The 23067-nt window shown below is 48.2% G+C and overlaps 1 protein-coding gene across 5 annotated transcripts; it reads left to right on the top strand.

Moving 5' to 3' along the window:
- Positions 1-126: 126 nt before the first annotated feature.
- On the top strand, positions 127-18457 carry AKAP8 (A-kinase anchoring protein 8). Of its 5 annotated transcripts, XM_082382877.1 has the most exons (16): positions 1160-1414; positions 1829-1927; positions 2960-2998; positions 3646-3706; positions 4428-4460; positions 4992-5268; positions 5721-6204; positions 6711-6840; positions 7088-7134; positions 8299-8332; positions 10271-10358; positions 12793-12934; positions 13304-13397; positions 13838-13968; positions 15161-15256; positions 16749-18457. In XM_082382877.1, the coding sequence occupies exons 3-16, from the start codon at positions 2963-2965 to the stop codon at positions 17208-17210; spliced, it is 2115 nt and encodes a 704-aa protein (XP_082239003.1). In that variant the 5' UTR covers positions 1160-1414; positions 1829-1927; positions 2960-2962; the 3' UTR covers positions 17211-18457. The 5 variants fall into 5 exon arrangements, with proteins under 5 accessions (XP_082239002.1, XP_082239006.1, XP_082239004.1 ...); XM_082382876.1 differs by lacking the exons at positions 1160-1414; positions 1829-1927 and adding an exon at positions 127-406; XM_082382878.1 differs by lacking the exons at positions 1160-1414; positions 1829-1927 and adding an exon at positions 817-1098.
- The last annotated feature ends 4610 nt before the right edge of the window (positions 18458-23067 follow it).

The raw sequence follows: 23067 nt of genomic DNA, 5'->3' as shown, positions 1-23067 counted from the left end.
TTCCTGTTTTGTCTATGTGCGGCGCGGTCCCCGTGGGCGGGTATCGGGAACTAGCCGCTGGGCTGTGTGTGCCTGCGGGTGGGGCCCGGGAAGTGTGGGTTGCGCCTGCGCACTGGCGGGGAGGAGAAGAAGGGATACGCCTGCGAGCAGCGAGGCACCGCCGTCCGGACCAAAACTCCCAGGGTGCTATGAACACCGATCCACAACAACCGGAAGGCCAGCTGGGGTGGTAAGGGCGGTCCAGCTGTGAACTCCAGCCAATGGTAGCGCGTGGAAGGGGTGACACATGGGTCTGGTCTACCAGTAGAGGACGGCGGGAAGTGCGTTGAGCGCATGCGTCCTGTGGTAGCTTAGAAAAAGGAGCTGCTGGCGGGCCGAGCTGAAGACATGGAGCAGGGCTATGGAGGTTAGTGTGGGCGACTCAGTGCGGGGTGGGACCGGCAGGTGGTGCCCGGGCGGCAGGGCCGCCGCCGCGCAGAGGGCTGCGGGCCGGGGACTACACCCGAGCGCGGTTACCGCAGTCCGGCCCTGCGGCGAGGCGGCTGGGGCGCGCGCGCGCAGCTTATTGGATCTCGGCCCCGTCGCTCCCAGGGCGCTGCGTGCGGATTGGCCGACAGGGCCTGAGGAAGTTGGCTGATTTCGGCGTGCCGACGCTGCGGCGGGCTTCGGGGGGCGCCTCAGGCGGTTGGGGCAGTTTCGGTTCCTTAACCCCGGCGGGGTGGGCCGGGCCCTGCGGATCCTTGCCGCTAGCAGGCTTGCTGTCCCTTTTGGAAGACGCCACAAAATGGCGGCGCCGGGGGGCGGAGCTATGGCGCGAGTCTGTGGGGCGCGGGGTCTTCGGTCGGGGGCCGAGGCGGAAACGCTGCCTCTTTCCGGGCCGTCGGGCCTGTCCGGGACCTGCGGGGCTTGGCTGGGGCCTGCGCGCGGCACACGTGACCTGGGGCGCCGGTCCCGGAAGCCGTTTGGGCGGCGCAGGTTTGGACCCCGCCAGGCCCGCGGTGCAGAGCAGCGGGGCCTAGTGCGGCCTCTGCAGTGGTTAGCCTCACTGGGCGCCTACCGCGGACCTAGCTCGTGCAGATCTGGGACGACACATTGAGGGTCACATGCGGGGTATCTTGGTCAAAGCTTGGAAACCCGATGAGCTCTGGGGTCGTGACAGATTGGGGGCTTTCCTTAAGGCAGTCCTTTGTGGTGGCCTGGAGACGCCAGAGGGGTTGTGTGAGAGGGAACGTGCCCTTACCCACTTGGGTTTCAGGGCCTGCGGCAGGACGGACCTTCTCGGGCGATCTGCTCTCAGTCTTTGGAATCTGAGCCTCCTGGGAGGCCTTTGCTCTTTGCTGGAAGCCGCGTTTGCCCGCAGGGAACAGTTGGAATATGCAGGGCTGGGCTTGACCCGGCGTGGATCCCTATTCAGGTATATGAGGTTCGAGAAGCAAGCGATCTGATCTTGGCTGCCGCAGCGAAGGCACATGTTTTGAAAGGTGGCAGAATTAGCAGGAGGCTAGCAGCAGGAATTGCAGAGAAGCAGAGAGGTCCTGAGGTGCATGGTGTGCTTGTGGCTCTACCTGGTACTCCTGTCTTTTCTGCAGTGTGACTGGATCTCACTCTTCTTTACCTGCCTCCCTACCAGATTTTTCAGCTAGTAGTAATCCTGTTTTATGCATGCCCTTAGTTTGGAGAGGTCACCCCCTGCCCATCTTCCTACCTACTAAAAACCTTTTCAGACTCGGTTTAGATGCAGCGGCCTCCCTGAATCCTTCTGTAGCTTTTCCATCTAGAGTTATTTCCTAAGATTTGTTGAGGCTTAAGAGTTACTCTTTGGCCATAGGAGGCACCTCAATCTGGGTCCAGGTCATTGTTCTTCTGCTCCTCAGCTCCATGTTCTTGGGCAAGTGACTTATCCTCTGGAGCCTCTGTGTACAACAGAGTAAGTAGTACCTATCTCAAGGGTTGTTGTGAGGTTATGTGAATACCACATGCCCCTTAGTTAGACCAGTGCCCCACAGTTGGTCAGTTGCTGTTAGAATTACTACTCCGCCTTTCTGCTGCACAGATGTGGAAAGCTGTGTGACATGGGGAGATCGTAATCTTCAGCATCGTGACTTCGGATCAAGTCCCCTAATCTCTAAGCCTTAGCTCCCACATCGTCTCTGAATGGCATTCGGGGTCACCAGCTAATGTGTGCTGAGTGCCCGTCATGTGTCGGCATACAGTAGGCACTCAGTGGTTTGGGGTATCCTGGTAGGAGAGAAAGGATGTATTTGAGAGAGAGGAGGCTTTGTAAAGGTGAAGTCATTTGACAGGTATGAATGGTTGCCCGTGCCCAGCTCTGTGCCAGGCTCCAGGGACACAGATGAAGCGGGGCCAGACAGATGCTATCATAGGACTGTCTGGAGGGGCAGAGGGAGCCACCATAGAGGGGAATGCCGTCTGATGCCTTAGGGCCAGGCTGAAGCCCTGGGACTTCAAGGCCCAGCGGAGCATTGGACGGTTCAAGGTCACACAGAAGCGAGGCCTAGAGAGGCACAGGTGTTGTCTCCAAATTTTTGAAGTTTGTTCTCAGTTGTGGGGTACTTATGGCTGCTTGGCGGAGGGGGGGGGAGGGGTGCGGGGCGGGACTGTGTCCTAATGATGAGCTAGCTGGTGGCTGGTTCTGTGTCTTCCTCAGCTGCGGGTTGAGGCTTAGGTCAAGGTCCCTCATCAGGCAATGGACAGAACTGTCCCGGAAGCCCATCCACCTCTTTTTTCTGCTTTGACCTCAGGCAGGTGAAGTGTGATAATGCAAAACCCAGCTGTGGGGTGACTTTTAAGGAGACATTGTTGTGGTTGTGTTGCCTTCTTGTAAGGCTGGCACTGAACTCCTTCAAGGAGATTCCTTTATGTTCCTCAGAGCATCTCAGAGGCACTTGTTCTGTGGTATGACAAATATGACCCTAACTCACAGGTCTTCTGTTCACAGGCTATGGGGCATGGAGTGCTGGACCTACCAACACCCAGGGTAAGTGGGATGGACCTGCTTTTCAGGGAGGCATGGGCTGCCCACCCCCCAGCACCAGCGTGACATAGCTGGGACCAGGAAACCTTTTTTGTAAAGGACCAGAGAGTAAATTTTGGGGGGCTTTGCAGGCTACATGGTCTCTGTAGTGCAAAAGCCACCATAGACAGTTTATAAACAAGTAGGTAGAACTGTGTGCCGATAATATTTATTTAAAGACACTGGAATTTGCATATCGTATGATTTTCATGTGTTGTGGAATAGTCTTTTTTTTAAACAACTTTTGTTGTTTAATTCTAAGTAAATACCTGAGGGTATAACTAAAGATTTTTATAATTAATAGACTTTATTTTTTAGTAGCTTTAGATTTATAGGATTGAGCAGATAGTACATAGAATTCCATACAGTTCCCCTACCTTCACCCCAGTACAGTTCCCTTATATGTTACAATTTATAAGCCAATGTTGATGTATTGTTATTAACTATAGCCTAGAGTTTATATTAACGTTCACTCTGTTATACAGTTCTGTGAGTTTTGACGAATGTATAAATAATGTGTCTTTTGTCAAAATTCGTATGTCATGAAGTATTCTTTTGATTATGTTTTTTTTTCTTCCCTGACCATTTAAAAACATAAAACCCATTCTTAGCTTGCAGGCCCTACAAAAACTGGGCTATGGACTAGATTTGGCCCGTTTGCTGACCCTGCTTGTGAGTCTATATCATGGTGCTAAGTGTGTTTGAAGTACCAGAATGTGCTCTTTGGTGGGCGAGGTTTTCTCCTTTTTGCCAGCATCTGTTCCAGGGGATGGGATAAGGGTTTACTTTGTTTTCTGAGCCTGGAGCTTGGCCCTAGCACCACTGGAAGCAGGGTGACTTTTCTGCCCATCACCGAGTTTCCCAGGAGGAGGTCTTCTGTGTTATTCAGGCACATGACGACCCCTTGCTCAGTTGAGTTAGGGACATGATTTTCCACCAGTGCACTCTCTGTGCTGTTGGCGGTGCCTTTAGTTCTGGCTCCTGGTGAGAACTGGCACTTTAGAAGGGCTCTCTACCTAGGGACCTGGCCTGGGCGGCCTCTTGGCTGGTGGCCCACGCCAGACAAGCTTCCTGGAAAAAGGCTGCTGTGTCCTTTCTGTTGCCCTAATGGAGGAGATGAGGCTTGCTTAGGAGAGAAGCCCTGACTGTGCTCCGCTGAGTGCTCTGTAGGAAACGAGTTTTACAGCTAGTGGACTGCAGCCTTTCCTGGCCATAATGGGCAGCCAAGGGTGCCTCCTGGAGCACTGACATAACCACCCTTAGCCCTGGCCTGTGCATAGTGGATGAGGTGACAACTGTCCTTCAGCGTCCCGGCTGTGGTGGGGGGAGGGGATGTGTCTCAGATGCCTTTGTTTTGCAAACAAAACTCTTGTATGTTTTTGTTTCTTCTAAGGTGCATATGGAACTGGTGTGGCCAGTTGGCAAGGTAGGCCCTTCTGGGGGGTCCGTGGGTGGGTGAGTGGGCCTCCGATCAGCTACCTAGAGAGGCTGGGGTGCAGGGGTCCCCATCACCCCTCCTAGATGTGCTCACAGCTGTTCTGAAGGCTCAACAGACTGGGCCTGAGGTGTTGAGGAGGGCTGGGGGGCAGGCCTCCAGGGGAACTTGCTGGAGATGGGGAGTGGGGAGAGTTGTGGTTGTATTCTGGGAGCAGCAGCTCTTTGGTGGGTCCGTCAGTGGTCCCAGCTGCTGCCTCCTGGGCTCTCTCGCTTTGGATGAGAAGCAAGTCTTAGGATCTGGTATAGAAAACGCACTGCTCAGAGTTGAGGCCGTGCCCCTGCCCTCCTCCTGCTGCCTCTTGGCAGATGACTTGTGCAGTGTTGGGGTAATGCCAGAAGCACTTGGACCCGTGACCCTTTTCCTTCTCTGTGGGCAGTGGGTGCTCCTCCCCAGACTTGTCCACCATGGACTGGCCTTGTGGCTGCTGAGATCTGATTTAGTTTTTCTTCTCTCTGTCAGGTTATGAAAACTACAATTATTATGGTGCCCAGAACACCAGCGTCACCACAGGAGCAACCTACAGCTACGGCCCAGCCTCATGGGAGGCCACCAAGGCCAGTGATGGCCTGGCACCTGGGGGCCCTGCCATGCATATGGCTTCTTATGGCCCAGAGCCGTGCACCGACAATTCCGACTCCCTCATTGCCAAGATCAACCAGCGTTTGGACATGATGTCCAAGGAAGGAGGCAGGGGCGGGAGCAGCGGCAATGGGGAGGGCATGCAGGACCGGGAGAGGTGATTATAGACCTGAGCCCTTCCCGGGGGATCCCGCATGCCCAGCTTTGTGTGGACGGGAGTGGGCACCTGCTCTTCCAGGGAGGGCTCTTCCCCAGCTCCCTCCTGAGTGTAGGATAGATAAATTGAGCCATTGTTGGGGCCGAGGCATGTAATAGGACCTGCTGGTTTCTTGAGTGGTGGGGCTTAGGGCATGACTGTTAGCTAAACTATGCCAGACTCCTTATTTCTGCATCAGGCGCCTAGCAGACTCTCCCCATTCCTGTGGCCAGGGCTTCATGCCCCTTTTCAACAGTGTTTGAAAGGGATTTTGGTCTGTTTTATTTTCTGAGCACTTAGGAGGGATGCGTGGTGGTTTGGCTTTGCTGTTCTGAATGTAGGGAAGTCAGCTTTGCAGGAGGCGTTGAGGTTGTGCCCAGACAGTGTGGTGATGGGTTTTGCTTTCTTTGCAGCTCCTTCCGCTTCCAGTCGTTCGAGTCCTATGATTCCAGGCCTTGCCTGCCTGAGCACAATCCCTACCGCCCCAGCTACAGCTACGACTATGACTTTGACCTGGGGCCTGACCGCAATGGTGGCTTTGGTGGTCAGTACAGTGACTGCCGGGACCCAGCCCGTGAGCGGGGCTCCCTCGATGACTTCATGCGGGGCCGAGGCCAGGGCCGCTTCCAGGACCGGAGCAACCCCGGCACCTTTATGCGCAGTGACCCCTTCATGCCACCTGCAGCCTCTTCTGAGCCTCTTTCTGCTCCATGGACGGAAATGAACTATGTGGGTGGGCGGGGCCTGGGAGGCCCCTCCGCCAGCAGGCCTCCACCTTCCCTCTTCTCCCAGTCCATGGCCCCTGACTTTGGCATGATGGGCATGCAGGGGGCAGGTGGTTATGACAGCTCTATGCCCTACGGATGTGGCCGGTCACAGACCCGGATGAGAGATCGGGTACGCCCTTGCCAAGTTCTCATCTGCCTTATTTGCTTTTCTTTTTTAATAGCTTTGTCTGTAAGATTCACTCATTTTAAAATGCAGTTCAACTTTTAGTAAAAACGTACAGAATTGTGCATCCTTCACCACCACGTAATTTTAGAGCGTTTCCATCATCCCAGAAAGAAACCTCTGTTATTAGCAGTCATTCCCCGTTCTCTCCCCCAGCCCCTGGCAGCCACTAATGTACTTTCTGTCTCTGTAGATTTGTTTCTTCTGGACGTTTCATATGAATGCAATCGTATAATACTTGGCTTTTTGTGTCTGGGTTCTTTCAGCATAAAATTTTTGTGTTTTGGTTGGGGTCGGGGTGGGGGGGGTCGAACCATGTTGTATTTCTTTGCTTTCTGAAAAGACCTTTTCTGTCCTTGTTCTCTGATCTTACAACCTCTTTGTTCTTCATTTCTCTGGGGTATGTTAACCGTCCGAGTAAGCAACGCATTGGAATATGCTTTTGTCTGTAGCCTAGGCGGAGAGAGTTTGATCGCTGCGGCCCAGATAGCTTGGGCAGGAAACGGAAGCAGTTGCAGATTTACGATGAGCCAGACACCAAACAAGCCCGGGCTGACAGTGAAGGAGATTTTTCTGAAAACGGTATGCCCTGGGGCCAGTAGGCCCAGCTGTGTATAAGATGAGTCAGTTGCATGCTTGGTGTTCTGCCTGCTTGTCTGGACAGGGGACACACAGGAGCTCAAGGGCGGTGTGTGTCACCCGCACTCCCCCAGTCCCCACTGTAGTCAGGACAAGCGCAGTCACTCTGGACAGTGAGTTTGGGAGGTGAAAACAGGGAGTGGGCCAGCTGCTGAGGTGCTGACTTTACCTATTCCTTTGTGTTTGGTAGATGATGGAGCTGGTGACTTCCGGTCAGGAGATGAAGAATTCAGGGGTGTAAGTTCGCCTTTACTGATCAACCTCCAGTGTCTCTAGTGTGGGATTTTTTCCTTACTTTAGTGTCTTCCTTACAAAGAGGCAGAAACAGCTGCTGTGGTATATTCAACTCTACCTCATGAGTAGATTTAATAATCAGATTTGCAGCTAGGTTTCTAAGAGTTTTCCACTTGCAGCAGTCCTTCTTTGCTTGAAGACCTTCCCAGCCCTCTCCCCAGCCATACCTGTGTCCTCGCAGTGATGTGTCTAGCTATACACGTGGTAACTGCAGTGGCTGTGCAGGCTGGGGCTTTCAAACAAGCACCGAAGACTCCTTTGCTGCCAGCTCTGTGCTGGTGCTGAGCTGCATCCTTGTCATTCAGCTCTCAAAAGCAGTCATGGGAGATGGGTGTTGAAGGCTGGCTCTTAGCCAGGACCATGCACAAGCACCTGGGGAGCAAGCCTTCGCCACCTCCTGCAAATTCTGATCCAGGTCTGGGGTAGGGCCTGGAAATCTGGGTGTATGAAGGCTTCATCCAGGTGCTTCTGATGGTTAGACGAGTTTGGGGAAGGGGAGGAAGGGGCAGGATACAGTGAATTTTCAACTTTTCTGAGGGTCTTGCTTGTTCCATGTCTAGGTTGCTTAGATCTTGAGTCTGAAAATCTCTGCATATCTGCTGATTGCTGATTTAATCTTTAGCTTAATGTCTAAGGAATAGCCTCAGTTTCAATTTTCAGTTAGATGAGTCACTTTTATCTATACCTGGCTTGTTATAACGTAAACAAGTAGCTGGGAAACTTCATAAAGCCCATTTTCATTAAAGAGTGCAGGGACTAGCTTCCTACAAATTGGGGTTGCTTAACACAGTTGATGGATGGGCTCTTGGTCTTCCCATGTGCAGAACTGTGCACTTGCCAGAGGTAGTTCTTTAGCTTTAGGAAGAACTAAAAGCTGGACTGTGTCTTTAATAAAAAAGCAAGTTAGTGATCATCACAGAATCTCAGAAGGCAACCGGGACTAGTGACAGGACACTCAGGCTCCATCCCATGGCCCTGGGACTTGTCCTGACACATTTTGGCCGTGTTCCTGGTGACACAGCGACCACCAGGTGGTGGCAGGGTGCTGGGCTGGTTGTGGAGAGTTCTAGAAATTCCACCTCACAGTCTGACTTTGTGCCTTTTTAGGAGGACGAATTCTTCGACTCCGGGAGGCAGAGAGGTAGGCATCACCCAGCATCCCTTTGAGCTTTCCTGTGTCTGCCCAGCTACCTTGCACTCACCGCCTAATGCCCAGGCGGGCTGGGTTTCTGAGCAAGCCCAGGGCCTGGGTGGAGGGGCTTGCGGCTCAGGGCAGAAGAGGGGCCATGGCTGCAAGGTGGGCCTTGGCCATGCCAGTCACCCCGAGGCTTTGCCTCGGTGTTTGGAGCAACACTTGCTGGAAACAGGTCTGTTTGCCTCACTCAGTGCAGGCTGCGGAGGCAGAGGGAAACTCATCTCTGGGTGTGTGCAATAGCCCGCAGTGGTAGGGAAGGGAGAGTCTCAGAAATGCAAGAGAGAAAAGAAAAGGCGCCCTCCAGCTTGTCTTCTCTGCTCCCCCCTTGGCCAATGCAGGTCCCTGTACTGTTTTCTCCCGGGCTTCATTCTGTCCACAGTTCCCTTGCTTGCCAGGCCAGGGCCATGCTCTCAGCCTCTATGGTGGGGACACTGGCACGGCATGGGGCAGAGTTCAGACACCTGCCTGGGTGGGGAGCTCGGGAAGGTGGTGGGGGGACTGTCGGGCACACTCAGGTCCAGATCCTCCAGAGGCAGTCACTGCTCAGCAGGTCTCACCAGTTTGAGCGAGGGAAACCTAAGAGACCAAAATAAGCAGCAAGAACACAACAGTGTTAAGCCCTTTAGGGGGATGTGGAGAAGCAGCCGCTTGTTTCTTTTCCTGTTCCCATGGGTCTGTCCATAGCTGGTTTCCCCTAAGAATCACAGGCTGGCTCCTGTGTGACTCTGCTCCCATAAATTCTGAAGGCCCCTGGCTTAGATGCTCCTTCTCTTATATGTTCAGGTTTAGCCAACCCTCTGAGGTCCTCCTGCCCTATTTATTGAGGCAGTTACGTTTATAGCATGGGACCACACAGAGCATTTAGCAGCTCATGCAGCGGGGTAAATGCTAAAGCAAAGGTGACGTGTTTATTGCGCGCAGGTCCTGCTACCTACCCGGGATGACTTTGCTATTAAACAGCAGTAATAGTTTCAGGCAGTGACCTCTTGCCAAAAATCCCACACGCCCTTTTGAGAGGCTTCTGAGCAGCGCACGCCGGTCGCCATCTTCGTGGGACAGTCTCGTGACTGGCATCAGGGGTAGGGGTTACAGTTCAGATGCTTATCCAACGTTTTTTCAGTGTCTGGCCCTGGCCCTGAGCCGCGGTGACCTGGCCTGGCCTCGCCTCATGCTGGGACTCTGGGCTGCACAGCTCTCAGAGGAGCTCCCACACTGGCCCCACGGGATGGACGGAGGACCAGTTGGTCTCTTCACATTTTTATTTCTGGGATTGCTTCCCACATATTCCTGGGAAAGCCCTAGATTGACGGTTTTTGTGAGTGGAAGATAGAGTTCGGGCCACCAGGGATTGTCAGACCTGCTGAGGCCCTAGTTCAGAGGGGAGGCCAGTGGGACAGTTGTCATGGTCCACCTAGAGGTGGGACGGAGGGCAGTAGAGTGGCTTGCTTTATTTTCTGAGGCCTTCCAGCTGCTGCCTCTTTATCTGGGAAGAATTGCTTCTCTCTCTCCTTAAGTAACATTGGGAGAAGACCCAATCGTAGGGTGCTGGATTAGAAAAACAAGATAGGGAAGGACAGAGAGAGCAGGTGGGCCATGGTGTGAGTAGGATGGGCGGGCCATGTCCCTGGCCCATGCCAGCCTTATCAGACCATGGGGGGAGTGAGGTGACTCCCCTGCGAACTACTGAGGGTTCTCATCAAAGGCCACCCCTGTTGGGAGCCTTTGACAGCCCTTTGGTACCTCAGGGTGTCCTGCCCCCGCCATGTGTGGAGGCCGTGGCAGGGCATGGGGTATGGTGGCCGAACTGTGGGCCCCATCAAGGCCCTGGTGCTCAGCTCCTCTGCAAGCTCCTCAGAGTGTCTCGAAGGGACTTTTCTGTTGCAGGAGAGAGGGACGATGAGGATGATGAAGTGAAGAAGAGGAGGGAGAAGCAAAGGAGGAGAGACAGGATGAGAGACCGAGCAGCTGACAGGTGAGGAGGCAGGCGAGGTGGGAGGTGAGCACTGTCAAGACTCCCCTGAGCTCATCTGTCATCGCTCCACAATGCAGGCGGGGCCTGGTTTGATCATCTGACTCCAGGTGTATGTCAGGAAATCCTAGTCAGGTCGATGGGAGTCAAAACTTGGGAAACACACTGAATCTTATTCTTGCTGGTGGGTCTGTGTGGCCCTCACATTCCCAGCTGGGGGCTCTCTTGATTGATGACTTGAAAGGGAACCCTTGCCCTTGAGGCTTAAATGGGGGTAGTGGTTTCCCTGTGCAAAGAAATGCTTAGCAAAAGAGCTAACAGTAGAGGCTGGAAAGCCAGGAACTGAAAAGTAGGAGTTCCAAGTGTTAACAGAATTCATTGAAATCCTTGTTTTTAAACAGATGAATAAAATGACAGCTATATTAGATCTGTTTTTATGCCACATGGGAACTGAGATGACTTTTTTTTTTTTTTTTTTAAATTGTTGGCCAATTTTCTTTAATGTTGTCTTCTGCCACGACAGCTGTGAACTGACAGTAGAACTTGGTAGAGAAGGAGAGGCTAATAAAGAGGTAACCGAATGAGAAAGGGCTCTGAAAAAGCAGAGGTGTCTGAAATTTTGAGCTTGGGGCCAGGATTCCTACTTGCCTATAAGATACTTCTGTTCATATTTGAAAAATGGGCCACTCTGGGTGGATGAGTTAGAAAGGGCACGCATGTCTGGGCATCTCTTGCCAGGGGGTAGGACTTGGAAAGCTAAGGTGGGTTGGATTTCAGTTCCTCCTGGCACCTTGGCTAAGCACCCTTGTGCAGTGCCCGCCCTGCACAACCACACTGGCAGACCCCACCAAGAATGAGAACCAGCCTCAGACGGCAGGGTGATGGGACCTTCTCCACTCTGGCAGGAAAGCAAGGTGAGGGAGTGAGGGGATGTGCCTGGAAGCAGGACAGAGTGAGGGGTATGGAAGGAAGTTGAGGGGTTCTGTTTTATGGCATTATTTTCACTGTGAAGGAGAGATGGGCTGAGAGTGAGTGTCAGAGGTTCGGTGGGAGAGGCAGGTCTAAAACAGTCTCCATGGAGAAAACAAGAGGACATGAGACAGAAAGGGCACAACCTTTAAAAGAATGACATAGCCATTGAGGACACAACATAAACTGTTTAGAACCAACTAGGTCCAAGATGGCAGAAGATTCAACTTCCAGCGGACCTTGAGCCTCATTATATGCTCATTGTAATACTCTGGCATATGCTAAATGACACACCCACAGGTGCCATAACGGTTCTGAGGCCGACCATAAAAGGCCAAAAAGTGGGCAGGGACCCAATTCCTAGAAATCTCCACCCCTTCCCCAAAATACTTGGAATAATCCTCCCACTCATTAGCCTATGAAATTACCCAGCCTATAAAAACTAACCACCCCATATTTCAGGGCCTCTCACCTTCTGAGGTGGCCCGCACTCTGTCTATGGAGTGTGTATGAGATGACTTTTTTAAAGGAATCTTTAGACTGCCCTAGTGACTGAAGATCCTCAAAGAAACTGGGAGAAATTATCATGGGGGAGGTAAAGATGCAGCAGGGAAGTAGGAACCCTGTATTTCCTTGGTAGCTTCCTGATAGTCCTGCACATAGGGCCTGGGAGATTTCCCTCTTCACTCCGCTTTTGGGGGTATCTGCAAAGGCAAGAGTGTCTTGTGGCACTTGTCCAGAGAGCAGAAGGCAGGCTTTGGGGGCCAGCAGATCTCTTGAGTTGGCAGAGGAGGACTCCTGAGTGCCCCAGGACCTGTGCTATTACACCCCAAATGGAGCAGAGCTGAGGGAAGCAGCACCCCACCGTGGGGGTTTGGGGGTCTGTAGCGTGCTCTCCCCTTGCCATACAGCATGCATGCATTTGGTGAGATTTTGAAAGCACACAAGAAACCTCAGTTTTCATTCATAGAACTTGATTGTGATGTCTTTACGTTGAGTCCCATTGGAGAATTGATCTTGGGTTATGTGAGTTCTGAATTTGTGTGAGGTCTTCGGGAATTCCTCCGTTGTATTAAATGGGGTTGCCTTGTATCTTCTGAGTGGCTGCAGAAGGAAACATCTGAGAAGCTATGAAGTTAGGTACTAGGCCCCCAGAGCAGTGGGCTGGAGACTTAGGGAGTTCACAGTTCTGAAAAGTCTCCACCTTTGGCTGTTCTCTCGTGAGCCTTTGGACCAAAAAGAGTGGTAAGGTATTAAAGTGCTACGTGAATCATTTTCCTGAAATACTTGCAAGGTTGTACTCTCATTCTTAAGGTGGGGAAACTTGGGGTTAACTGCTACTCTGACACCCTGTGAGAAGTCAGAAGACTTAATTCAGAAATTGCTTTCCCATTTCCATTTCACTTCTAAGCAGAGATGAGTTGGTTATCTGTGCATCACTGCTTTTCTTTTTGTCTTCCTTCTCCAGGATTCAGTTTGCCTGTTCCGTGTGCAAGTTTCGTAGCTTCGAAGATGAAGAAATCCAGAAGCATCTGCAAAGCAAATTTCACAAAGAGACACTGCGGTTTATAAGTACCAAATTGCCCGACAAGACGGTGGAGTTCCTCCAGGTAAATCACGCTTGGCCTCCATCACGGCATTTCCCAGTGATCCTGCAAGTGTCAGATCCCTCACAGAGAAGGGAAGGGAAATAAGAGGCCTAAACTTGGTCAAGATTTCTTTTTCCAGAATAACAGTGTACAAGTCCCCAGGTCAGAGGGACAACTGAGAGCTCCCGTCATTGTAGTTCCCACTAATTCTGCCCATGGACCTGCCCTGATAGCTGTCTTCCCTTCCTTGGAGCAGCTGAGATAAGGCTGTCACTGCCCCCCATGGGCTTGGCAGTCGCCCTTGGGGGGCTGCCTCTGGTGCAGTTGAAAAATATCCACATGTGTCACCCTCTCCTCATTTCATTTGGTGCCATCTCACAACCTCTCTAGGAATACATTGTAAACAGGAATAAGAAAATTGAGAAGCGGCGTCAGGAGTTGATGGAGAAGGAAAGCACAAAACCAAAACCAGATCCTTTCAAAGGTGAGTTGTGATCCTGGGGTGTGTGCTATTCCAAATCACAGAGCCCAGCTCGGGGTGGTTGAGAATGTGACGTGAAGACAAGTGGGAGGGGCACTTAGCAGGGGAAAGAAGCCTTCAAGTGTGGCCTAATGTAGATGACACCTCTACAGGCAGCTTATTGGAGTGACATTAAGCACTCTGATGTTTTTTTCTCTTTGTATGAAGAGAAAGGACCAGAAGAATGAGAAAAGTTAAGTATAAAGTTGCCAGGTGTAGAGGCCATTTGTCTGTCTCCATACTCCTTCTGGAGGGCAGGTGATGCCGGTCTCAGATTCTGTCCTAACTGAATCCTTAGAGAGGGGCTACAGGGAGAAAATGTGGGCCTTGATGGGGAGTAAGTGGGAAGAAAGCATCACTTGCATGCTGTCCCAAATCCCACAAGACTTGGGTTTTGTCAACAGGGATTGGCCAGGAGCACTTCTTCAAGAAAATAGAGGCTGCTCACTGCCTGGCTTGTGACATGCTGATCCCTGCGCAGCCCCAGCTCCTCCAGCGGCACCTGCACTCTGTCGACCACAATCACAACCGCCGGGTGAGTGCCCCCCTGATGCTGGGTGGGGCAGGCAGTCCTGGCTGCCAGTGGGAGGGGTTCAGAACTTTCTGTCTCTTATGGGGAAGCTAACATCTTTAGGGGCTTTTGCCATATACCATCAAGTCCCATCATTTCATCAAGTGGTTGTAAAATGCACCCCAGTTTCTATTAAAATGTGAGAAAAATGTGTGAAAAATGTGTTGCTTAAGAGTGACTAAATCCAGTAGCTGCAGTTCTCCTGGGTTGAGAATGTTCTCTGTAAACCACACGGGTAAATTCCCCAGTTGCTGAAAAACTGGATTTCTTATAAGCTGAGGCTGAGGGCCACTCAGAGCAGAATGGCTTAGGGGACCCAGGACTAAGGACTGGTTTGATCCTTATTAGCTGATGGGGCCTGAGGCTAAATGTTTAGCTCAAGGCATTGGCAATTTTTTTTTTTTTTTTTTAATAAAGGGTCAAATTGTAAATATTTTCAGCTTTGCAAGCCATCAGGTCTCTGCCTCATGCCTGCCTGACGCCTCAAGTCTGCTGCTGATGGGCAAAAGCAGCCACAGGCCATAAGTAAAGGAATGGGTGTGGCCACGTTTGGTCTGCGGGCTGTAGCTCGCCAAGCCCTGGTTGAGCATCTCTATCTGTCGTTGGTTTACCTGACTACCAAATTGAAGCTACCTGCCCACCCGTCTCCTGGTATTATTAAAGATCAGCCAAAAACCACTGTACAAATATGGGATTATCATATGAATGTGTCAAGCTCTAGAACAGTCAGATGGTTGCAGCATTCAGACTTTTGCTCTAGAATTTACTTGTAAAGTCAATAAAACTCAAAAAACTGAAAAGAAAAAGCTTGCCCTTTTCCCCTACTGAGTCCACATAGCTTCTGATCTGTAAATGTTCTTATTTCATCCTTGCTTGTGCACATAGTATACATCAGTCGTGTGCCTGTGCTTTTGTCTTTTGAGATTATCAGACTTTTCTACACTATTTCACAGTCTCAGTTCTGGTGCCTCTCCAGTGCCGCCTTTCTTTCATTATTGGAGCCTAGCATTTGGGGACTTACCATAGTGAAGAAAGATGTTAGTTGTCTCTCTGCATAGGACTAATCTCAGAGCAACTCAGTGTAGCCAGGCTGATTTGTTCTCATGCTCCTCTATGCACGCCATTTTTAAAAGCCCATGTTTGATTCTCTTTGTAGTTGGCTGCTGAACAGTTCAAGAAAACAAGTCTTCATGTGGCTAAGAGTGTTTTGAACAACAGACATATTGTGAAGATGCTGGAAAAGTACCTCAAGGTTTGTGCTTAGGAGTCCAGTAGATGGGAAAAGCTTTTGAGATGGAGGATGAACTAACTCTGTGGGTTTGGAATTATATCCAGAGTGCAGTATTTGGCATTTCTGAGTCTTTTGAAGAATTGAGAGATGTTGGAATGTATCGGGCTTGGGATTCCACAACTGCGCATTTCCTGAGACTCACTGCTTGCCTGGGAACTCTGGAATTTGGTCCTACTTGATTAATCTGTGCGATGGTGCTGACTCTCACCATGAGAAACCCTGACTATCCATAAAATACCAAGCAAAACGCTGGTGAGATGCTTCAAAACAAAACAACAAACCAAAGTAAATGATAATTGTCCAGGTAGAAGCTAAAACAAGGTTTTGCGGGCAGAGACAACCAACAATGAGATGGGGAACGAGGGGGAGGGGAAGAGCCAGTGGTGCCATACTACGGAGTAACAGGAGCAGAGTAATAAAAAATCCCAAAGAGGGGAGGGTACCCTAGAGAGGAGTCTGGTTGGAAGAGTCTCTGGTTCCTCCTTGGGAAGCACATTTTGCTAAGTGCTCAGCTCCATGACTTCAGCATTTGGGGCTGGGAATTAAGATTCAGCATAACCTGACTAGGATGTGTTTGCCCTCCTCTTAGTTATTAACTGCTTCAGTGTTTGACAGTTCATTTCAACCATAAAGGGATAGAATCTAAATAACCGGTTTAAGAACTATAACTGATCAGTGTTTACTTTGTGGCTTAAACAGACTTAAAGTTTCTGGAGTCAGCTGTAGACTCAAGCTTCTAAATAAGGGTCTTTGTTTTTGTTTTGGGTCCCACCTTGCGGCTTGCGGGATCTCAGTTCCCCCACCAGGGATTGAACCCAGGCCATGGCAGTGAAAGCCCAGAATCCTAACCACTAGGCCATCGGGGAACTCTCTAAACAGCGTATTTTAAAACACGTTTTCTAATCTGCTAGTGATAATGTTTAGTTTACTTTTTCTAAACTAGACATAGTTTTAGCATATGCTTATGAGAAATTCAGCTTCTGAGAGAGGCACACTTGGATTGAATCCTGACTGAAGTTTAATAGCTGTGTGACCTGGCAAGTTCCGATCTTTAAGTCTCATATCCTTCTCTGTAAAATGGGGATAACCTTCATGCCTGGGCTGAGTGCTTAATCGAAACTTAAGAAAGAGCCTTAACTTCCTGTTAAAATGAGGCTTTTTTTTTTTTTCTTTAATTGGCTTAAGAAAACCTAGGTCTTTTTAAACCTTTCCTCACCATTACATGCTTGAATAATAAGTGCAAAATAGTACCGGTGAAGCTTTTCTGAGATGTCTTTTCTGAATCTGTAGGCTCTGAGCAGTTGTAGGATTGACTCACCTGGTGTGATTTAAAAGGTTTCTCTTGTTGACTCTGCCCATTATAAAAAGATAAACTCCCAGCAACCTGAGCCTCAATCTCTCATTTGGACAGTTCTTTAGACTGCACTAACCTGTGTTTCCTCTTCTTGGCCAGGGTGAAGATCCTTTCACCAGTGAAGCTGTTGATCCAGAAATAGAAGGAGATGACAATTTAGGAGGTGAGGATAAGGAAGAGACACCGGAGGAGGTAGCTGCCGAGGTCTTAGCTGAGGTGATTACGGCAGCAGTGAGGGCAGTAGATGGGGAAGGAGCACCTACTCCGGAAAGTAGTGAAATGCTGGCGGAAGTGGAAGGCCCTACGGACACAGCTGAGACCACTAGTGGTCCCCACCCTGGAGAGCTGCTGGAAGCGGAGGCACCCTGTGGAATGGCACCTGAGAAGGGCAACACTGAAGCAGAGGCTGGAGGTGAAGCTGCTGAGGCTGGAGGTGAAGTGGAAACCCTGACAGCAGAGTCGGAAAGCACCTTGACAATCACTGCTCCTGTCCAAGCTGCTGCAGAAGCCGAAGTGGAACAAACTGATGCGGAGTCCAAAGATGCTATTCCCACAGAATGATCCTCCTTTCCCTGTTTCAGGGGATGTGTTATATAATGCATTGTTCTTTCTTCTTTGGTTTATAAGCAGTACTAGGGTATATGATGCTGGAATACTATTTTAGTGAAGAGACCCAGCCATTTCCTTCAGAAAAGTGTACCTCACAGGCTTGTCTTACAGAGTTGCGTGGCTTTCTGCCTTGGTTTGAAGGCTGCAGAAGTTGTACATTCCCACAAGCGGCTGTGACATCTCTCTTTACACTGTAGTTGGAATAATAAAAGTTGGATAAGTAGATTTTGGTGACACTTTGCTTGTTAAATACAGCCAGTGGCTGAATGCACCACCGCAACCACCAACCCCCGCCCCCCTTATTATTTTTTGGTCTGGGAGCAGTTCAGTACTAGGATATATCTTGCTTTATAAAGGATTTTTTTTTAAGTTTCAAGAATTTGCTTTGGCTTCAGTTTTTGATCTCTGCTTTTGTGGTACACTGTATGGTATGTGGTCCTCCTTCACAAGATATAGCAGAATCTTGATAACATGTTATGTTGATCCTGTCACGTCAGTGAACTCTCAAAGGCCTGATGAATCTGACACACCTGCACCATTGGAAGCATACCTACTTACCCCTCAAGAATGGGAACACTTTGCCTAGGGCATTGTTTCCCAATCTTTAGTCCTTGGTGAGTCACCTTTACCATGTTTTACCTCATTTGTGTTCCACCTCTGCATTACTTCAGGGTTTTTTCGGTTTTGTTTTTCTTTAAATTGAGTTACTTCTACTTAAATATATTTAAAAAGAAAATTTGATGTCTCATGAAGGGAAAACCAGTATAAATTGCCATACATAGATACTATCCGTGGAAAATGAATAAACATTTTATTTTAGATAAATACTGTTGCTTTGGAAGTTTCTGAATCTGTAAGAAAGAAAAGCCAGCATGTGTTAAAGGGTAGTAAGCAACAGTTATACTTTCATATAATCAAAAGAATTGAAAGATACCTCCCTTTTGAAATGATACTGCTGGGTCTGTTTTCCTATAAACCTTTGAACTGTCACATTTGGGGAAGCATTGGCCAGTGGGAAATTGTTAGGAAAGAGGTAGTAGAATACTTGATGAGCATCTGTTGTGTACCAGGTGCTAATTCATGATAAAAATTAGATATGGGCACTGCTCTCAAGGAGCCTTATTGGAGATGTGAGATGAATATTTATGAAAAAGTCAATGTTAGAACTAAAAACAAATAAACTGCTTAGTAAGAAGAAACCGGTGCCTATGAATCTTTTCTAAACATCGTTCCTTTTACTGCACAGATGTGGCTTAGTCACAGGTTATGCATGCCCTTTGAAGCTTTTTCTCTTGAGGCCAAAATGGTGGCACTGACCACCAGTAGCCTGAAAAAGGATAACAAAACTATGAAACTGCTTCTTTTTTTTTTTTTTTCCTTCTTCTTTTTGGCCACAGCACGCGGGATCTGTGTTCCCCAACCAGGGATTGAACCTGCGCCCTCAGGAGTGGAGGTGCAGAGTCTTAACCACTGGACCACTAGGGAATTCCCTTGCTTTTCTTGTAAAATTAATACAAGGCTTGCCACTGAATCTGAATTTCAATTAAGTTCTTTCACCACCACCCTCACCCCCCCACCCCGTGTGAAATGACATGAATCATTTTATTCCTAAACTTAGGTTAAACCAGGACCTTCCTCATTCCCCAAGATGGGGAGTCATTACTCAGGCTGCACAAAGGGGTGCCCTAATAGTCCTTAGATGACAGGAATAAGTTGCAAGCTTCCTCATTGCAAACTAATATTGGTTATTTCCCATCTGTAGGGGAGAAACCTGAGAGGAACGTTAAGTAACTTTTAGGGCCCCGCATTAAAGATGTGGGACTACCGAGGTCAATACACAGGTCCATGAGACACCAATGGCCGTCAACTTTCCATAGAGCACCTTTATTATTTAAAAACAGGTTTAGAGAATTTGGTAATCTCTGCTACTGGCTAGCAAAAAAATCTTAGGAATGGCAACCTAGTTTCAACTTTTGGTAATATGGTGGACCTGTGTGATTTCTTTGGGTTTTTATGAAATACTACAGTTGCTAAAGGGGAAACAATACAATGTAATGAGCAAAGTGCTCATTCAAGAGTATATAATCAGTATTAGTAAATCCTCTTCACTTAGACTTTGGGCCATAAAGAAATCACTTCTACTGCTGAAAGTGATCCTTGCTCACCAGAAGTGCAGCCGGTAGTGATTAGACAGGCACAGTAGAGTTGAAGTAGAATTTTAGCACTAACAGAGTAGAAGAGCCTTTTAGCATTGGGCCACTTCCTTTATCTTGTATAACAACACTGTGAGGCCTATGAGGTTTAGTTGGTATGTACCTCCTCTCAAAAACACTATGTGGGGCTTCCCTGGTGGCGCAGTGGTTGAGAATCTGCCTGCCAACGCAGGGGACACGGGTTCGAGCCCTGGTCTGGGAAGATCCCACATGCCGCGGAGCGACTATGCCCGTGAGCCACAACTGCTGAGCCTGCGCGTCTGGAGCCTGTGCTCCGCAACAAGAGAGGCCACGATAGTGAGAGGCCCGCGCACCGCGATGAAGAGTGGCCCCCGCTTGCCGCAACTAGAGAAAGCCCTCGCACAGAAACGAAGACCCAACACAGCCATAAATAAATAAATAAATAAAGTTAAAAAAAAACACAACACTGTGGTTGAGCATATACTTAGATATATATATGAAATAGGAATTGAGTTTGGGGGACAATATGAATATGGTGGGGTATGGGGCAATCTATCCATTCTCACAGAGTTGGTTATCAGAATTAAGTGAGATAATAAATACTTGGCACTACTGAAAAAGTGGTTTCTAAGCTCAACAGTTTTGTTTTTTTTCCTAAGAGGTAAAATTCAAGTAACAAAATGGGCCATTAACCATTTTAAAGCAGACAATGCCGTGGCATTTGGTACACTCACAAAGTTGTGCAACCATCACCTATAACTGGTTCCAAGACATTTCCCTCACCCTTAAAGGAAACTCCTTACCCATCAATAGTCACTTCCCACTCCTCCTCCCCAGTCTCCTGACAACCACTAATCTGCTTTCTGTCTCTGGATTTATCAATTCTGATTGTTTCATATAAAGGAAACCTATACATGACATTTTCAATCTGGCTTCTTCACTAAGCATAATGTTTTTGAGGTTCCTCCATGTTGTAGCCTATATCAGCACTTCATTCCTTTATATGGCTGAATATTCCATTGTATATATATACATATACTACTACATTTATTTATCCAGTTATCCAATAATAGACATTTGAGTTGCTTCTACCTTCTGACTATTATGAATAGTGCTTCTAGGAACATTCTTGAACAAGTATCTGAGTACCTATTTTCAATTCTTTTGGGTATCTACCTAGGAGTAAAATTATTGGGTCATATGGTAATTCTTATGTTTAAAATTTTGAGGAACCACCAAATGCTTCCACAACAGCTGCACCATTTTACATTCCCATCAGCAATTTGCAAGGGTTCCAATTTCTCCACATCCTTACCAACATTTATTTTCCTTTTCTTCTTCTTCTTGTTGATTCTAGCCATCTTAGTAGGTGTGAAGTGGTATCTCTATCTCATTGTGGGGTTTTTTTCCTTTGTGTTTTTTTTTTTTCTTTTGGCAACGTCGCGCAGCTTGTGGGATCTTAGTGCCCCCATCCAGGGATTGAGCCTGGGCCCATGGCCCTGAAAGCGCGGAGTCCTAACCACTGGCCTGCCAGGGACTTTCCTCATTGTGGTTTTTTGGTTTTAGTTTTTTTAATTAATTAGTTAATTAATTATTTTTGGCTGTGTTGGGTCTTTGTTGCTGCACGTGGGCTTTCTCTAGTTGTGGCGAGTGGAGGCTACTCTTAGTTGCAATGCGCGTGCTTCTCATTGTGGTGGCTTCTCTTGTTGCAGAGCATGGGCTCTAGGCGCGCGGGCTTCAGTAGTTGTAGCTTGTGGGCTCAGTAGTTGTGGCTCACAGGCTCTAGAGTGCAGGCTCAGTAGTTGTGGCACATGGGCTTAGTTGCTCTGCGGCATGTGGGATCTTCCCGGACCAGGGCTCAAACCCGTGTCCCCTGCATTGGCAGGTGGATTCTTAACCACTGCGCCACCAGGGAAGTCCCTGTCTTCTTGTTAAGTTGTAGGATTTCTTTATATGTTCTGGATACTAAACACTTATCAGAGGTATGATTTGCAAATATTGTTTTCCATTCTGTGGGCTGTCTTTTCACTCTCTTCATAGTGCCCTTTGATGCAAAAAAAAATTTTTGTTTTTGGTTCCATCCTAATTTATCTTTTTTCTCTGTTGCTTGTACTTTGGGTGTCATATGTAAGAAGTCATTGCCAAATCCAAAGCTGTGAAGATTTACCCCTACGTTTTCTTCTAAGAGTTTTATGGTTTTAGCCCTTATATTTAGGTCTATGGTCTATTTTGAGTTAATTTTTGTATATGGTGTGAAGTAAGGGTTGAACGTCATTCTATTCCATGTGATTATCCAGTTGTCTCAGCACCATTTGTCAAATAGATGAGTCTTTCCCCGTTGAATGGTCTTGGCACCTTTGTCAAAAGTCAGTTGCCCATAGCTACATGGGTTTATTTCTGTACTCCCAATTCTATTCTTTTGCTCTATATATCTATCCTTATGCCAATACCACACAGTAGATTTACAGTAAGATTTGGAATCGGGGAAGTGTGAATGTTCCAATTTTCTTCCTCTTTTTCAAGACTGTTCTGGTTATTCTGGGTCCCTTGAATTTCCATATTAATTTTAGGGTTATCTTATTTTCTACAAAGAAGTCAGCTGATATTCTGGTAGGAATTATGTTGAATCTATAGATCAATTTGGAGAGTACTGCCATTTTAAAAATATTAAGGTTTCCAATTCATGAGCATGGATGTCTTTCCACTATTTCTTTTTTTTAAATTAATTAATTTGGTTGCACCAGGTCTTAGTTGCGGCAGGCGGGCTCCTTAGTTGTGGCATGCAAACTCTTAGTTGCAGCATGCATGTGGGATCTAGTTCCCCAACCAGGGATTGAACCTGGGCCCCCTGCATTGGGAGCGTGGAATCTTAGCCACTGCACCACAACCAGGGAAGTCCCTCCACTATTTAATTATTCTTTAACTTCTTTAAGCAGTGTTGTAGTTTTCAGTGTATAACTTCTGCACTTACTTTGTCAAATGTATTTCTAAGTATTCTTTTGATGCAATTGTAAATGGAATTTTCTTTCTGTAAATTTTACCCAGGGCCACAGCAGTGAAAGCACCAAGTCTTAACCACTGAACCACCAGGGAACTCCCTGGAATTGTTTTCTTAATTTAATTTTTCATTGTTCATTGCTAGTGTATAGAAATACAACTGATTTTTGTGTGATCTTGTATCCCGCAACTTTGCTGAATTTGCTTAATAGCCCTGAAAGGTTTTTTTGGTCCATTCTTTTGTAGTTCCCATGTATAAGATCATGTCATCTGTGAATAGAGATTGTTTTACTTCTTCCTTTCCTATATGGATGCCTTTATATCTTTTCCTTGCCTGATCGCTCTGGCCAGAACTCCCACTACAGTGTTGGCATCCTTGTAACTTTTTTTGGCTGTGCCACATGGCTTGTGGGATCTTAGTTCCCCAACTGGGGATCGAACCCGGGCCCTCAGCAGTGAAAGTGCCAAGTCCTAACCACTGGACTGCCAGGAATTCCCAACATTTTTTTAAAAAGTTACTTATATCCTTAGTAATCATTCTCCTAACTGTGAATTCCTTTAAGTTTATGTGGAAGACCATTTGTCTATGTTCCTGTAGATACTCTAATTCCAGCCAATCCATTTAAGCTGGATTCTTT

The sequence above is a fragment of the Balaenoptera borealis genome (genome assembly GCF_965194805.1).
Source record: "Balaenoptera borealis genome assembly, chromosome: 2".
Classification (NCBI taxonomy): Eukaryota; Metazoa; Chordata; class Mammalia; order Artiodactyla; family Balaenopteridae; genus Balaenoptera; species Balaenoptera borealis.
Note: the sequence above shows the minus strand (reverse complement) of the source record. Positions and strands in the feature narration are given on the sequence as shown.

What these genes read in the sequence shown, in the direction of transcription:
- AKAP8 (XM_082382876.1), top strand. An exon ending in TGGTGTGGCCAGTTGGCAAG is followed by an intron (nt 4,461 to 4,991) that starts GTAGGCCCTTCT and finishes TCTCTCTGTCAG; the next exon opens with GTTATGAAAACTACAATTAT. An exon ending in ACCACAATCACAACCGCCGG is followed by an intron (nt 13,969 to 15,160) that starts GTGAGTGCCCCC and finishes TTCTCTTTGTAG; the next exon opens with TTGGCTGCTGAACAGTTCAA.